Source organism: Manis pentadactyla, chromosome 14, assembly GCF_030020395.1.
Source record: "Manis pentadactyla isolate mManPen7 chromosome 14, mManPen7.hap1, whole genome shotgun sequence".
NCBI classification, from domain to species: Eukaryota; Metazoa; Chordata; class Mammalia; order Pholidota; family Manidae; genus Manis; species Manis pentadactyla.
The window spans coordinates 90,907,580-90,923,920 of NC_080032.1; the positions used below are offsets into that span (position 1 = coordinate 90,907,580).

General features: G+C 44.9%; 1 protein-coding gene across 5 annotated transcripts in view; it reads right to left on the minus strand.

The window, feature by feature from the left end:
* Positions 1-1,037: 1,037 nt before the first annotated feature.
* The window catches only part of SCAF11 (SR-related CTD associated factor 11), a 62,966-nt gene continuing 47,662 nt past the window's right edge, over positions 1,038-16,341 (minus strand). For all 5 annotated transcript variants that reach the window (XM_036889639.2, XM_036889642.2, XM_057491675.1 and 2 more), the window contains 9 exons: positions 10,292-10,350; positions 10,048-10,154; positions 9,053-9,154; positions 7,353-7,459; positions 4,078-6,732; positions 3,026-3,363; positions 1,933-2,148; positions 1,590-1,709; positions 1,038-1,387 (listed from right to left, as the gene is read on the minus strand). In XM_036889639.2, the coding sequence (XP_036745534.2) occupies positions 1,241-1,387; positions 1,590-1,709; positions 1,933-2,148; positions 3,026-3,363; positions 4,078-6,732; positions 7,353-7,459; positions 9,053-9,154; positions 10,048-10,154; positions 10,292-10,350 (3,851 nt within the window). In that variant the 3' untranslated portion in view covers positions 1,038-1,240. The remainder of the gene's footprint in view (positions 1,388-1,589; positions 1,710-1,932; positions 2,149-3,025; positions 3,364-4,077; positions 6,733-7,352; positions 7,460-9,052; positions 9,155-10,047; positions 10,155-10,291; positions 10,351-16,341) is intronic.

Here is a 16,341-nt window from a genome sequence, read left to right on the forward strand (position 1 = left end):
GTAACAGTTTATCTGACTAGCTTTCCAGTTATTTGATATTTATTGAAAATTCTTACTGAAGTGAAAGACACTTTATCATGGAGATAACCCATTTTTCTTCTGAGATGCCAATTAATGGCACTCTAACATTTTAAACTGCCCTGTTATAAAAATTAACACATCTGGTATTTCACAGGACAATCCGACCCCTAGTCCCGGGAAGGCTGACCTCCGGGATGCCGTCACAGGGCTCCGCCCCCTTTCCAAAGCACAGAGGTTTTAACGTCTAGACTTTGCAACATGCTTAAATGGCTACCATCTGATCGCCAAACTAACACTTCATTCAGCATAAAGCATTTGGAGATTTCTCAAGTGTGGAAAAGATTTCATTAGCGATTAATTAGACGAGCTAACAATGTAAGCCGCTGAAGGAAGTCTCGTAACTCTGCCTTCATCCCCAGGAAGGGGGTGGGTCGCCTCCTAAAGGCGGTTCTCCAGCTGGCACAAATGACATCGCTGAGGCACAAGATACTACAAATAACATAATTTCCACAAAGTCAACACTTTTTCCAAACTGGCCTTTTCTACATTCAACAGAAAATGAGACTTCCAAAGCTGCAAATCCAGCGAATCAAACGGCTCCCTTTTGGAGGGAAAAGGCACAAAAGAATACCCAGCAGCGTAACTTTATTTGGTGACGCGACAGGCGGGCAGAGTCCCGAAGGTGGGAGCTCTGAGCTCCACTCGCGGGACTTGCTTCCTGTGTGAGCTGTTTGTGCAGCTGTGCACTTCCAAAGTACACACGAGGGGCCCCGCGATCAATGTGCTGTTGTCAGAAATACCTTCTCTCGGCAATACGTTAACTTTCTGTAAGTAGAGGGGAGGCTGCGCAGACCGCTCGCTTCTCGCCGACAGAACGAACGCACACACCTCGCTCCCGCGGCCGCTGCGCCCACAAGTCTCCGACCCATGCTCACCGCGGTTCGACCAGAACAGCGTCCGTCTTCCAGCGCCCGCACCGCGGCGCCGCCCATCAAGAACGCACATTCCTCCAGCCCTTCACAGTCCCTTGAATTCATTTTTATTTTCGTGGGGAGGAAAGGGCATAGAAGTTGCAGTGCAGAACTAATTTATTTAGACAACACATTATATCCTACATTAAAAAACATGATTGTATGCGGACGAGACTCCCATCCCAGCCGCCGCACACGATTCCCGGCCGGCCCGCCCTGCAGACCCCGCGGCAGCCCCGGGGCCCCGCTCAGCCTGCGCTCTTGTCAGCGGGCACGGGCTCCTCCGGAGTTTTCTTCTGGCCCCCTTTCCGTGAGTATTTGTATTTATCTACATAGGCTTTGACCAGATTCGCCACTTTAGTGGAATCTACTTCGCCACTCTTGCTGTGACAGACCTGCGGGGAGAGGAGGGGCGTTGTTCTCGTGAGGGGTCGAGGCAACATGGGGAGGGGGTCCTGAAGAACCAGGAGGAGCCAGACATCCTTCAGGTGGGGCTCACTCCAAGGACACGGGCTCGGGCAGCGCTCGGGAGCCCCCCTCGTCCCTGCGCGACCCGGGCGCCCCCCCACCCAGCCCGCGGGTGGCCGCCCCGCTCACCTTGCCCACCGCTTTGCGCACGATCTCCTTGTACTCGTCCTTGGTGATGTCCTTATTTTGGTAAAACGGCTTAATGGCCAATTTCACCTCCTGTGCTGCTTTTTCTTGAATTTGCAGTTTCTGATAAGAGGAGAATGTGCCATTATTGTCTGCCCAAGTGCACAGTTCCGGAAAATCCCCTTAAGAATGTGGCATCGAGGGTGCCGCACATTCAATCACGCTCGGAACCACCACGCGCAGAGCGAACATCCCTCAAAACAACCGACCGCCGGCCGCAATCCGGGCGGACACCGCGGACCACCCGCGAGGGAGGCTGTCCGGCCCCCGGGCACACCGCCCGCACCTTGTCGGCCCTCGAGCTGTCCGCACCGGCCTCCACCGCGGCGCCTCCTCTGCCCTCCGCCGGCCTCACGGCCTCACTGGGCCTGCCGTGACCCGACGCCGCCGTGCTGCCGGAGCTGGGTCCCGGGACGGCTCCCACGCCGCTTGTGGTCGCCGCGGAAGCAGAAGCGGCCGGCGAGCTCGTGTCGGCGCCGACGTGCGCGGCGGGAGCGGGGCCCTGTCGCAGAGAGTTACCGCGGGTCAGCGAAGGACTCGCACTCAGGGCGAGGCTGTCAGCCACACATTAGAAGAGGCATGAAAAAATTCAGGGACCCCACCTTCGTACTTGGGGGAAATACGCACTGCACGTCATTCTCAGCAACAGGACTGAGAAGAAAACGCGCCATTCTTCAACTGCCCCCCAACAGGCCAGGCAGGCCCGCCACCGGGAGGGACACAGCCTTTCCCGCAAAGGCTCTTTACGAAATTAAGCTGTAGGTGGCCCACTTTAAAGGGTGCAGGAAAGGAGGCGGCGGGGCCAACCGGCTTGCAGCAAGTCAACAGGAGAAAAAGATCCCAAAACCTGGAACCCCATTCCCCCGATCTTCCAACTGTATCTTGCTTTCAAGATTATAGAACTTCTGAAATGTGGACATTTTAGCTATAAGCAGCCCCATGTTTACAAACTATTCAAATGTCTCAGAGGCACATCTTTCTTTTTAGCATGAAAATGAAACCCTGACAGTGACGGGCATCAAGGGCTTTATCCGCTGTTTGTCCAAATAAGGCCGGCTTGTTGCCACACTTCATCACAAGTTCCCACCCACTAAGGAATCCCATGAATCGGGAAGGTTCTTGATTCCAATTCCAATTGGGTCATAATGTGGTCTCCTTAACCAACAACAACAACAAAAAACCTGTTCGAATGTCCCCTATAGTACATAACGGAGCTTAGATGTGAAAATATGCAATGACCTCATTTTCTTATTTGGGAGTGGGAGGTTTGGGGAAGGACAGTGAGAAAGAGCCTGAAGGTTTACCATAACCCTAATCAAACGGCCGTGCGGGACGCTGGGCGACCCCTGGCGGTACATGTCCGCCGCGGTTACACACACCTGTGCTCGCTTGGCATCGGGCTGAGAGGCAACGCCACCGACCTGCTGGGACGGCGGGGGCGGGGGCGGCGGCGGGGGTGGGGGTGGCCCCTGAGTGGCGACCTGCCCGAGAGGTGCCCCCGTGGGCAGGTGCAGGGGCAGCTGGGCAGGAGCGGCGAAGGGGCCACGGTGGGCGTTCACCAAGGGGGAGTGGACAGCCGCTGGGTACGGGAAGATGCCCAGGGTCTGGTGGTGCGCGCTCATCTGCGGCTGCATGACGTTCATCTGCGGCTGCATCACATTTACTGCCAGCTGAGAAACGTCGCCCTGCTGGTTTGCTTGGTCTTTTAGGTTAGAATCTATCAAAAGAAAAGAAGCTTGTGAGAAAGATGATGTTACAAGTGTCTTCAGACAGAGAGGCCAAGGGCCACTGGCTACAGTGAGAATAAACGGTGAGTGACAGACTCAGGACACCTAGGCCTGCCCCCACCAGCCAGGGCACCCTGCCATTGCGAGCAATATGGCTGACTTTCTAACGAAAAGAAAACATTCAACAAGGTCACAGGGTAACATCTGTCAATACTGGCAAGGAGTCAGCACAAGAAACTTACTGAAGAAACCACATTAAATTTAAGTAGGTTACTAAATTAGAAGGATAGCCATTAAAAAAATTCCCCAACAGCTTTTTTCCTGCAATGTTCTTAACAAGACTATTCAAGGAAAAATCAATCTTTATTAGAAACGTGACTTATTTAGAATGATTAAAGAAATTCAAGTGCATATATCTGAAATACATGAAATAGAAATTAAATAATGCATAGGAACCCAAATTCTTGCACTGCAGCAAACTATACTTAAATATTTAAGTCTTTGGCAAGGTTTGGGGCAGGGACGGGGTCAAGAAATGAAAAGGCATATTGATGCCCGTGTATGTATATTTACACAATGCAAAGCGCCCCGCACAGAAACGCTGGGAGCCACTGACATCACACGGCCACCCAGAGGCGTCACTGCCGCACACAGGCGAGGGCTCACCCTACAATCCCTCTCAGGGCAAGAAATAAACAGGTTACCCGGCTCGGCAGCTCCCTCCTCGTGCCGCAGCCACGCGGACAGGGGCCCGGAGGCGCCCCTCGCCCGCCGAGAGTAGTAGCTCTGCACGTCCGCCGGCAGCGTTCTCCTCACGGCCCAGCCGGAGGCGGAGGTCCACCCCGACCGGTCCGCCGGCGTCGCGAAGGCGAACTCCTGCTCACCCCTCCGCTTACAGGGCTGCTGCTCCGCAGACTTGAAAGGCTCACTCCCCGAACTGTTCGAATTCCCTGAGAGGGGTCTCCGGTTGTGCCACCGGTTCTCGCTGGGATCCGCGTGGGCAGAACCGCCCCTGTGAGCGCCTCCTCCACGGGCAGACGCCCAGCCAGGGCCGCAGCTTTGATTCCAGCAATTCCCTGAATTTTCACTCCTACTTTCTTCCCAGTGGGAGTCTCTTAACTTTTCGGGATGTCTGGTCCTCGGGTCAGGCCCAGAATTTATCTTCTCTATCACCCAGCTGGGACAGTCATTTCTGTGTTTGTCAGCAGAATTCGGGTCTTCGGCGTCTGTGCTGTCGTCATTTCTTTCTTTCCTCGTGTTCTCATTCTGCCTCTCCAGGTCGCTCTTTCTGGACCGCTCGCCTCCTCGCGGGCACCTCCAGCCGTCACCTGCCCGCCTCTCCTGCCACCGAGGAGAGTAACTGTCTCTGTCGCTTCTGCCAAATGAGGAGTTCTTGCTTTTCGCTCTCGATCTTGACGGTGACCGAGAACGGGACCTGGACCTGGACCACCGCCTGGGCCTCCTCTCCCTGCCTCGCTCCCTCCTGGGCCCGGCTCTGTCGCCTTCTCGTTCTCTGCTCCGGGACCTGGGTCTGTCTTGCGGGGAGGCACCTCTCACTCGTGACTGAGGGCCTCTGCTCTCTCTGGAAGCGTCTCTTTTTGGGGACAGAGATGCAGATCTTTTGCCTTCCCGCGTGCCATCCCTCTTTGGAGACCGAGACTGAGACCGCCGCCTCTCCCGCGCACCGTCTCTTCTGGGGGACTGAGAGTGAGGCCTTCTCCGTCCTCTTGCGGCTCCTTTCTTGGGGGAGGGTGACCGGGACCCCCTGGTCTCTGTTCCTGGCTCCCTCTTGGGGGACGGAGACTGTGCCCTCTTTTCTCGCGCAGCACTGCTGCTGGGAGACCAAGTTGTAGACGGGGAGTGAAATCTAGACCTTCGAGTACGAGGCTTCTTGGCTTCCCCTGCCGTCTCTACTGGGCTTTCGGATGGCTGAGACACACTTTCAACTTTTTCATTTGCAGAATCAGAAGGCAGCATGTTATTTTGGGAACTGTGCTCCACAGAATTTTCATTCAATTGTTTAGCATCAGCATTTACAGACGGCCCGATTTCAGATTCATTCTGGTCACTACAAAATGAATCGCATTCCATAGATATCATTTCATTATTGTCCTCACTAAAATGCTTCTGAATCTGTTCAATGTGTGTGTTAGGCAATTCTGTAGGTCTGGGGTGTTCAACCAGAGATTCAGTCTTTTCTTCTAAAGATTTGTCTAATTTGGTGGCAAGAATATTTTCAAATACATTATTTTCAGAGTCTTGAACACTGTTGAAGTTTCTGTGCCCTGAAGCACCACACGCTGAACTTATTTCTGCATCTTCAGTTCCTACCTGCACAAGCAGCTGAGCCTCTAAGTCTGCAACAGGGTCTCTGTCCGCTGTCCGTGTGGCTGCACCCTCAGGAGGTTCCGACTCGGGGCTGTCTACATGCTCTTCCGTTTTCACTGCAGAACCCTCATGGGCAGGATTCTCTACGTTAGAACTCTCTGTAACTTTCCTTCCGTTAACTGCTGACTCTGTGCTCTCAGCTGACGCGCCGGGGCCCGGCACCAGCTGGTCTACTTCAATTTCAGGCCCTGAACATGGAAGAAAATCATGTGGAGGATGATCTGTGCATGTATCTGATTCTGAAGGTCCAGATGTTTGGATCTGATTTTCCAATGGATGATTTCCTTTTTCAGAAATACTTCCAGAAATCTTACTTTCTGAACACAGAATACTGGCCCCTATACCTGTATTCTCAGCTTTCTCCGTGTCCTCCTCCTCTACACCCAACAGAACAGGATCCTGGGTACAGGGCTCAGAAGATGGCGAGCCCATTCTCCGCTCGGTGTCGTGGTCCTCGGCGTGTCCCCCAACGTCTTCCACATGCTCACTGCAAATCCTCAAGCCATGAGCGGACTCGCTCTCTCCGTCTGTCTGCACAGAAGTGTGACAGCTGTCCACATCTAATACCGGCGAGGTGTCAGATTCTGCCTTTTCTTCGCCTGCTGAATCGCTGGAAGACGGTCTTTCAGGGGGAGGCACAGAGCTCTGAAGTTTCTTTTTCAGCGGAGGCGGTTTTCTTCCTCTTCTCACAGACTTCCGTTTGGGAGCCTGTCTTGCTCGCCTCTCCGGCTCAGCTGCGGAGGGAACGCTCCCCGGAGGAGTGGGATCCGGGGCACCGCACCCAGAAGCGCCTGCCGCTGGGGACCCCGGAGGCCGTCTGCCCGCCTCAGCTCTTGTGCTGCGCGTGGACCTCCTCGCTGGGGCTGCTGCCGGTTTCCGTCTGGACCCTCTGCTCTGTGACGCCCCTGACGTTTGCTGCTTCTCTTCCCCTTCCTGCGGGTGCGCTAGTGCACATCCCTTCCAACAAGTACCTAGTATTTATTTTTTAAGTAAAAAGTAAGCACAAGTTCCAGTAAATAATAGTGTGGCTTCTGTTTATTTAGCATAAAGTAGATGTCTCTAACAGGGAAACAAAATATACTATGAATCAAATCATGACAAATGCATAGTTACTAACTTAGGCGGAATATATGGTCTTCCTCAACATCTTTAATGCTACTGTAATGAGTCACCACAAGATTAGAATCTTTGTGAGCCATTTATAGGAAAAGAAGTTTGCTCTGGTAACTACTTTTTGATTTACGAATGGGTATTTCCTAGGCAAAAAGCAAGAGAAAACATCTACAAATAAAGACTCGAACTATTTGTGCATCATTAACAGGAGATACTACTTCTAAAGAGCTTCGGTTTAGACACTGAAGCCTTAAACAGAAGGGAGATTTCCGATCAGTTCCTTGAAGACTTGATGTTGTAATTTCTTAAAGTAAAAGGGATATTTCTAATTGGAACAATTTTAAAGTCAGGTCACTGTGCAAATACATACTATCTGTATCTTATAGCTTTTCAAGGTCATTAACACTCACGTTTTACGAGATTCAAAGAAGCTAATAATGATTTTTTTAAATCTAGTAGAACAATTCTCAAACTTTACCAAAATTTTGTAAAGATATGGTACTTGTTGAAAAAACAGTTCTTGGCAACACAGAAGAGATGAAAGGAGGGACTTCGGATTCAATGTTCCAGGGTATAAAATCAATTCTGAAAATCAGAACAAAGACATTTTTGTTGAAATTGTTTTAAAAAATTAAACCAGCAATTTAAAATTAATTTTCCAAAGCAGATTAGCACATTTAAAATACTGTGTGATTAAGTATTTTTTTGCTCAAACAGCAAAAATGTAAATCCAAGGTTACTCATTGTTCAAAGATGGCTACCAACTGGCCGCAAAGGAAAAAATTCTTTAAAAGCATGTTTTCCTGATCAATTAATGGCAAAGGGAGATAAAGGGCAATGTAGTATATATAAAAGTTTATAGTAGTTTAAAATATATATATAATTTCTCTTTTAGATAATTTAATGTGATATTTTGTCAACAATTTTTTTAGCTTTTACTCTTTTTTTCTCCATTCCTAAAAAGAATCAGCTTGGATAGTAAAATGCACAGTAAAACAGAATGTGCAAATAAAATACAGACTTCCAGTGTGATTTGATGACTTCTGACCAATGTGTAATTCTGTGCAGCCACCACACTTTGCAACAAACAGGCATCCCCACAGCCCCAGAGGCGCAGGCACCTTCCCGCCCCTTGGACTCCCCCGCCTTTCTAAGCAAATGCGTGATTCAGTCACGTTAATCAAAGAGTTTTAAAAATTAACAAGACTGAAGTGAAATCAGTCTATGAATAAAAACTTCATGCATTTTTAAGAAGAAAAAGGAAGAACTGGTTTCTACTTCTCTACTATCTAATACAACTCCTTGGGGTAAGGCCTATGCTCCTCCGAGTTCAGTGTCCCTGTGCACCTGCTGACCGCCCTACAGTTCCAGCATCCAGACCCAGCATGCCCAGCAGCTGCTGGCCCTCTTCACCCACCCAGTCTCCTCACAAAGGACTGTCTTACCCAGGGTGAGGTGGGACTCCGGGGGAGAAGGGGAGAGGCCTGGACAACCCTGTGCAACTTGTACCTGCACAAAAAATACTTGATTCCAGGAACAGGCTTCCTATTATATACATCTGGGTCCTAATTGTACTTCTCTTTATGTTGCTTTGTCGTTCTTAGGGAGTGAAGGCTCTATGTAGAACTGTATTACAGTGATATGTAAGATAAAGTGACATGTTATATGGATAAATTTTATGTAAAAGGCAGGGACCTTGATCTTCACATAGGAGTTTGATTTAAGTATGTATCACATACCCAACAATGTGCTAGTGGCTTTAGGACTTAAACTAAGAAAGAAAAATCCTTAGTGCCAGGGCAGAGCAGGGCCCTGATCATCATTTAGAACATTTGGAGATGGGAAACATCACAATAAAATCATGCTTCAGCTAACAGCATAGATTGAGGCAAGGGCAGATCTACATGTTGTTAATAATGAATCTTACCACTTAGGTGCACTCCCTTTTAAATGAATCAAATGTCTACATTTACTATACAGATAATAAAGGATTCTTTACTTTTCAAAGGCTTCTTTAAAAAGCAATCTTCATGAGACATGTGAAAAACCAAAGTTTAATTTGCACAAAAGTTTCTTAGAAACAAAACTATTAAATAAGTGGCCTCTGTACTTAGGTATTATTGGTAAATCTTGTGTTTGTGTTAGCATGTCAACACTTGAGTTCACCATTTTTTTTACCTTCCAATTCCAGGTAAAGTATCAGGAAACCACGACAATTCCAGTTCCTGTCTCTTCTGCCTAATCAATGCACTGATTTCATGGACTTCTAAAAATTCTGTACTAAAAGATAAATTTTAAACCTTCATCAGAATTCCAAAAATCTGAGTTTGGAGTAATAATAGGATCATATTCTGAATAGCATTTTTCATACCTAGCATTATAAACCATATTTAAAATAAAAATCTCTATTTAAACACTTTTAAAATGAACTCATTTCCTTAAGGAAGCAACTTTAATATTACAAATAAAAAATCATTTATCTCATTCATAAAAATAATGCTTGAATTTCTACCTTAAGTAACATACTTTTTAAAAAGTCAGTCTAGACTAACATCCTTATCACCGCGGGGAGAAGCAGCACCGTTCCCACCCCACGAAGCGAAGCGGCAGTGGGAATAACAGTTCCCAGCTGGACCCACGGCCAAGACAAGGCAGCAAGTACAGCGCGGCCGCGGCGACCACAGTGGGGCAGTGCGGCCACTCCACGGCTGTTCGGATGTGGCCATTTTCTCTGGTGCCTTTCCAAGCTCTACAATTAAGTCACACAATCTTAACCTATTTTGCTTGTTTAACCAACTCTTAAGTGATTTAAAAACCCCAATTCAATCCTCAAATTCTACAAATATCTACTTAGTATCCAATGCCAGTCACTGTGGGGCCTGCTTCACTATGCACCAGGCCCGCCGTTTGACAAGGAGCCCACACCCCTCCCACAGAAAGAGTGGGCACGACTCCACCGCCGATGGAAACAAAGCCCACTAGCGCAGGCCGTCACTGCAAAACAGGAAGGGTTGCAAAAAAGCAGGTTTTCTCTTCACTAGAACTCACTCATTTATTTTCCAAAAGAAAGAAACAGAAACAAAAACAAGGTGGGCTTTCATCAGCCAGAGTTTGAATTTCAACCAAAAGTTAATCAAGTATAAGCAGCACAAATTGAAGTAGAAAATACTCACCAGTGAGCTCTGCAGGTAAATGGCCCTGCAGTGTGACTACCAGAAGAGAACACATCAGAGAAAAAGTCTGTGAAGTGCTGACTTGTACATTGATTCGACCTTCGAGCCTAGAAAAAAACAAAAAGCCTCCATCATGGGTACATATTAGTTCTATTTAAATATTGTGATATAGGTGAGGCACTAGCTATGTGCTAAACCACCGTAAAGTGTTATTATTTAAGAAAAAGATTTTATTTCAACAAACCTTATTTATCTTTATTATTGCATTTTTCTCTCCTCCCATTTCACTGTATTTATAGTTTCCTGTACAAAGACACAGAAAGACTTGGTTACCTTGTCTTAATTTTTATTTTAAAAGATTGTAAAACAGTATTGATACTGGAATACTAACAAGAGAAAGTCAAATATGTAGAAAAGCTGCACTTAAAATAACAGCACTTGAATTTATGCAATTTTTCCAAATGCTAATTTTGTCTAGTCTTGTTGAGATGTAGGAAAGTAAAATAGACAAGCCTACAGTGGAGGACTGTTTAAATAAACACGTAAAGCTGCCCTGCTCAGAACATGAGCAGTGAGAGTCTGGTCAACGTTTCCAGCACCCTATGCAAACCTAAACCCCTGTAACAGAAGGTATATACAGATGTCAAATTACTTAGTGTCAGCAGTGCACCTAATATGTCCTTTGCAGCCTGACCTAAAACATGTCCTATTGACTCACCTCCAGGAAGAGGTGACCAGCGGACATAGACCACTAGTTCTTGTCAGCCATGAATGAACATCCACCCACTGGCATCATTTCAAATAAGCATGCTCCTTGCTCAACAAGCTTCACAGAATTAGGAAGTAAGTGTTTATTAAACCGGTTTCTGGTTCAGCAGTGTTTTGGCTGCACTGCTTATGACTTGCTTTTCGGTTAACCGCCCCAACTGGAAATTTCTTTCTGTGGATATGTACTTCCAGGTTAAGGAAGACAGAGGACAGTTTCTGCTCACCACAAAGATAGTGTTAACCTTTATAAATTACTGCTCTCAGTTTTTCTTTGCCACCACGCCTGTTACCGGTCACCTCTACCTATCAGTATATCTGTGCTGCAGTAAATGCTGTGGGGAGGGTCACTGCTCCCCGCCGAGCTCTGCTGAAAGTCCACAGTACAAATGACAACTGGACTTTTCATCTTCAGCCTCAGGTGCCTTACAAAGGATCAGCTGATTTTGTTCAAAATAAATCACCCTAAGGAGGAGGTCTGTTTCCTGCTATTTCACTATGTATGCATTTGGGGCTGCTTCTGCCAGTCTAGTTGGCAACTGCCAGCTTTCTACTGATCGGCATATTAATTTCCTTTTAAGTCGCTACACAACAGCTGTTTGGTTTCCTGCTGTCATCCATCCTCCTCACAGGTCCCACCTAGAACTGTTGCACAACAAATGCGATTTTAACATAAGAGTGTAAGGGTGCTGGCTGAGTGGCAGGAACTTATTTTCTTCCCTCTGAAGTATATTTAAAAGAAAATACTCTTTAAAATTGTTTAAAGAAGCAGCCAGGAATAAAAGTGTGTGATAGGTACCCAGGCACAATCTTAGAAATAACTGTTTCCTTCCGCTAGGTGCAGAACCACGGTGCTGGGGCTGCTCTGGCGTCTTTGTGCCCTAAGGCTGTCTCATTCTGGGAGCTCCCCTGCTCACAGGCACCCCCAGCTTGGAGGCGTGTCTCAGGAAGCCACCCGAATGCTCTCATGGCAAGAACCTAGTTAAGTGTGAAATTCTAGCCCCAGACTATCTCACCTGTTTCTGGGTATTTCTTAGGCAATTACTGAGCAGTTCCAGTATCAATATCAAAAGTATTCAACAGTAGTGGATTTGTCTAAATTGTGGTTTCCTACAGACCATTTCATAAATCCACCTACTGATCTGTCTGCCTTTAGATAACAGTGATAAACATTTTTTCATTTAATTTTTTATCAAAGTAATGCATGTATATACTTTCAGAAGTCAAACAGCACTTCTATGCTTTTAAAGAAAAACTACAGAAATCCCCACTCTTGATCTCAATTCTGGCTCTCCAAAAGCACTCATCAAATCCCTTAGCTATTTCTTCTAACTTTGACTTCTTAACTTCTAAGTAACAGACTTATACACTACTCTGGTTCAGGAATTTTCTAATGATGTTTTCAGTACGGAAGGCAGATTTTCCTCTTGTACCACTGTCTTACCGAGTACCTCCTCTGCTGCCTGTCAGGATGTTCTTTTTGGTTATCATCATTTGATATAAGCAATATAAATATTTACAGCTGACCATGTAAATTACAACTACTTTTCTTGAACAACTACTTTTCCCGAGGGTTAGTAACTGCTTTGTTTTCTCTTTTCCCCTATATTACCTAACATTGATTTAGTTAATTCTACAAAAATGTAAATCTCCTCTTAATACATTCAAACACTCAACTCATGCAGCAGGTGGGCTCCCCTTTCCTGGGAATACTCTCCCTCTGTCCTGCCCTAGCTGGAACTGGGAAGTCTCTAACGCTGCTGCTCACCGTCACTCTGGACCTGTCCTCTATCATCGTCTTGGTAATACAATCCCATTTCTCTTTTTCCTGGGTTGTGACTCTTCTGAATGTCACACTGCTCCTTCATCTACTTTCTCATTCAGCGAGGCATGCAAACTCCAAGTCGTATTCTGAGAAAGGGTGCGTGGGAATGAACTCTGAATTCTACCCTAACACTCAACTGACAGTTTAGCAGGGAACAGAATTCTCTAGGTTAGTAATTATTTTCCCCAGAACTTTCAAGGCTAGTGCTCCACTGCTTCATCTGCTGTTAACATTTATATGCGCTGTTTGCTCTCACTAGAAGCTCTCAGGACCCTATTATCTGCAGAGTTCTAGTTCCATGAAGAGGTTTGTGTATCTCTTTGTTCATTTACTAGGTATCTGAGTATCTTCACCTGGATTCTCACACTCTACTATTCTGCGGTATTTTTCTTTGTAGTACTTTTCCTGATAACTTTCTCTTTTTTTCCTTTTTGAAATGTTATTATTCAGTACTGAACTTCACAGACTAATACTTTATCACTCTTTGACTCTTTGTCCTACTTTCTGAGATTTCTCAGCTTATAGTCTATCCGTGTTTAATTTTCAAGATTTCTGCTATAATATTCTTAATTTCCAAAAGTTTTCCTTACATCTGAGGATGTTAATTTTTAAGCTGTTCCCTGTTTCCCAGCCCTGAGTTTGTTCTATCAGGTTCCTTTTGTCTCTGTTTTAATCTTCATTATATTATTTTCCCTCAACTATCTGGTTATCCTTCACTGTTTGTGGGACACTAAAATACTTATTGAGATGTGAGGATGAGGGGTTACAGTCTTTCAAACAATGAGCTTCACTATATACTGATCAGGCAGAGACCTGGCCATTTCACTCAGAGACCACCAAATGTCATTATCTCTGAGCATGACAGTATTCCAGAACACATCTCCCATCTCCGACTTTGGAAGGAAACAAGACCGCCAGTGCTTTGAGAAATGAACTAAAGGTCTCAACATTTGACTTAAGTTCTCTCTCTTTACTCTACTGTTTCTTCTGTCCTCATCTGTGGAGTTTAACCACTTCCTTTAGAGAGTAAGACTCTAGTCTCTGCCTGGTGGAATATATATGTCTTCCCCTACCATATTCAGCCAGAAATTTACAGAATAAACTGCTCCTTTAGAAATTTTAACCAATTGTTTTTTTGGCATCACCTCACATCCTTCCCTTCACAGATAATGGAAGTCCAAGACTATCTAAGGTGCTAAGGTATGTAAAGAGACTCGATTCTTAACTCCACGCTCCCATGAAAGATTTAGGTTTTCAGCTTTCTGCTATGATAGTTTACCATTCACCTCATAAAATCACTTTAAGCTTCTATTTTACAGACATCTCTCATCAGCTGTTCCTTCTCTCCAGTTCTCTTGTATTATAGCTTTTAATTTTTCTTTTCTTTTCATCCCTTTATTGTCATTTTAGTAGGTTTGGGGGAGGGGTTAGAGAATTAAACCAGTGCTCAATCTGCTGTGCTTAACTGGAAGCTTGTCTTGTTTGAATTCAACATATCACAAAACATGTTTCATGAAAATGAAAACATTTTTCTTCAACACAAACCAGTATATAAAGGCTCTGAGCTTAGAGCCCAGTACTTGACAGGTACCAATTAAAGTTTTATTAACTGACTCCAAAGTTAATAAAGCCATAATTAAGTGGATCTAACATGTACTTAAAGGAATAATCCATTAAATGTCTGAAAAGGGGACACTTTTCATAAACTACATCAGTTATAAACTATTTGTCCAAACCAAAGAATAATGTTCATTCCGAGATCAAATATGTTAAGGATGTTAAAAATAAAAACAGAAGTATGGCAACTCAGCTATCTAGTATGCCTGAAGAATGAAAAGTGACATTTCCTTAACAAATTTGCCAGAAGGTATGCTAACCTTTCCCAGTATCTCCAGTGAGGCAACACCATTCTCATTATATGAAAAACTAAGTTGAACAGTTTATGTAATTTTATTAGAATCACAGATGACTTAGTGGGAAAAACAGTACAAAACCCAAGTGCTCCAATTTCCAATAAAATTGTCTACTGGGCTTTCTGGAGCTTTAACTAATGTTATACTAATAATTTCTAATCTAGATAAAATAACTTCACAATTTAACATGCTTTATTCATTATTTTTAGTGTGTAACATAAAAATAAGTAACTTCAGGTAGAAAGTCACAGATGAGTGTTCAAATAGCCCCTTCCTACTTCAAAAAACTTTAAGAAATTAAAGAAGCTAGGCTGAGCTGCTTCTAAAGTGTTGCTAAGCAGTCCTAAATAAAGAGACAAACAAAATTTTCTCAGTAAGTTCTTTCATAAAAAGAAATTTAACTTATCACCAGACACCATGGTTCCTGTTCAGTGTAACTAGTTAGCATCCTTCTCTGATGCTAATAGCCATTGTTGATCAACTCCTAGATTCATTAATTCATTAGAGTTCACAAAATGCTGACATTCAAATTCTGTAACTCTATCTTCAATTATTTGCTGAAATACTTCTAAAAAAGTATTACCTGTTCACTTATCCTGCTATATACATTATATAGGAAAGGCTAGGCAGATGCTTGGATCTTTCCTTTCATACACTGGTTTTCAAAATGACTTAACTTCCTAGCACCCTACCAAACAGACCAATCTGTTTACTTATAAGGTAGCACAATGACCTCATGGACTTAAACACATCTGACAGGTTCCAACAGCTGCAGTTATTATTACCCTTCTTGGTGCTCAAATCGTCCCACTTTTGACTAGAGGGAGCCCAGTTGATTCCTGAGACTTTTTGTTAAGGTCCTATCCTAATAGTCTTTGTTAGAAAAATTTTTCTAGGAACATCTTATTTGTTTAAGACCTCAAACCTGGAATCAATTAATTTATTTCAAGGAACCCAGATTCTTTCATTGGGAAACAGTATTTGGAGGACACTTCTGGGTGCCAGGACTGGGCCACAGTGTTTTCTTACCAACTGGAAAATTTGTAATTATTAAAGATGTTCTTTTTTACACCTTGAAGTGGGTTGAAAGTGTCCCCCCCCCCAAATTCATATCCACCTGGAACCTCGGAATATGACCTTCAGAAGTAGGGTCTTGGTAGATGCTATTAAGGTGAGACTGATGTGAGATTATACCGGATTAGGGTGGACACTAAATACAGTGAACGTGTCCTTACCAGAGGAGAAAATCAGAGAGAGACACAGAGAAGGCGGCCTATGCAGAAAGAGGCAGATTCTGGGGATGCATCTCCAAGGCAGAGACCACCAAGACTGAGGGAAGCCACCAGGAGTTAAGGAGGGGCAGGAAGGGCTTCCCCCTAAGCCTGCAGACCAAGCGTGGGGCTGCCACTACCTTGCATCACACTTCTAACCTCCAGAACAGTGAGAAAATTAATTCCTCCCATTTTAAACCACCAAGTTTGCGGCTGATTTGTTACAGCAGCCCTACGGAACTAACAGATCCAGGCATATTTTTTCTGTTTTAAAATCAAATCACAAATAAAAATTAGTATGAAGGTATAATAAATAATAAACTGGTTAAGGTATCTGTAAAACTTCTTTACATGTAGAATCTTTTTCTAATTACAGATCTTCCTCAACTTACGATAGGGTTATGTCCTGATAAACCATTTAAACTGAAATATCCTAAACTGAAAATCTATTTAATACACCTTACCTGCAGAATAGGACAGTGCAGCCTAGCCCACCTTAACTGTGCTCAGAATGCTTCAT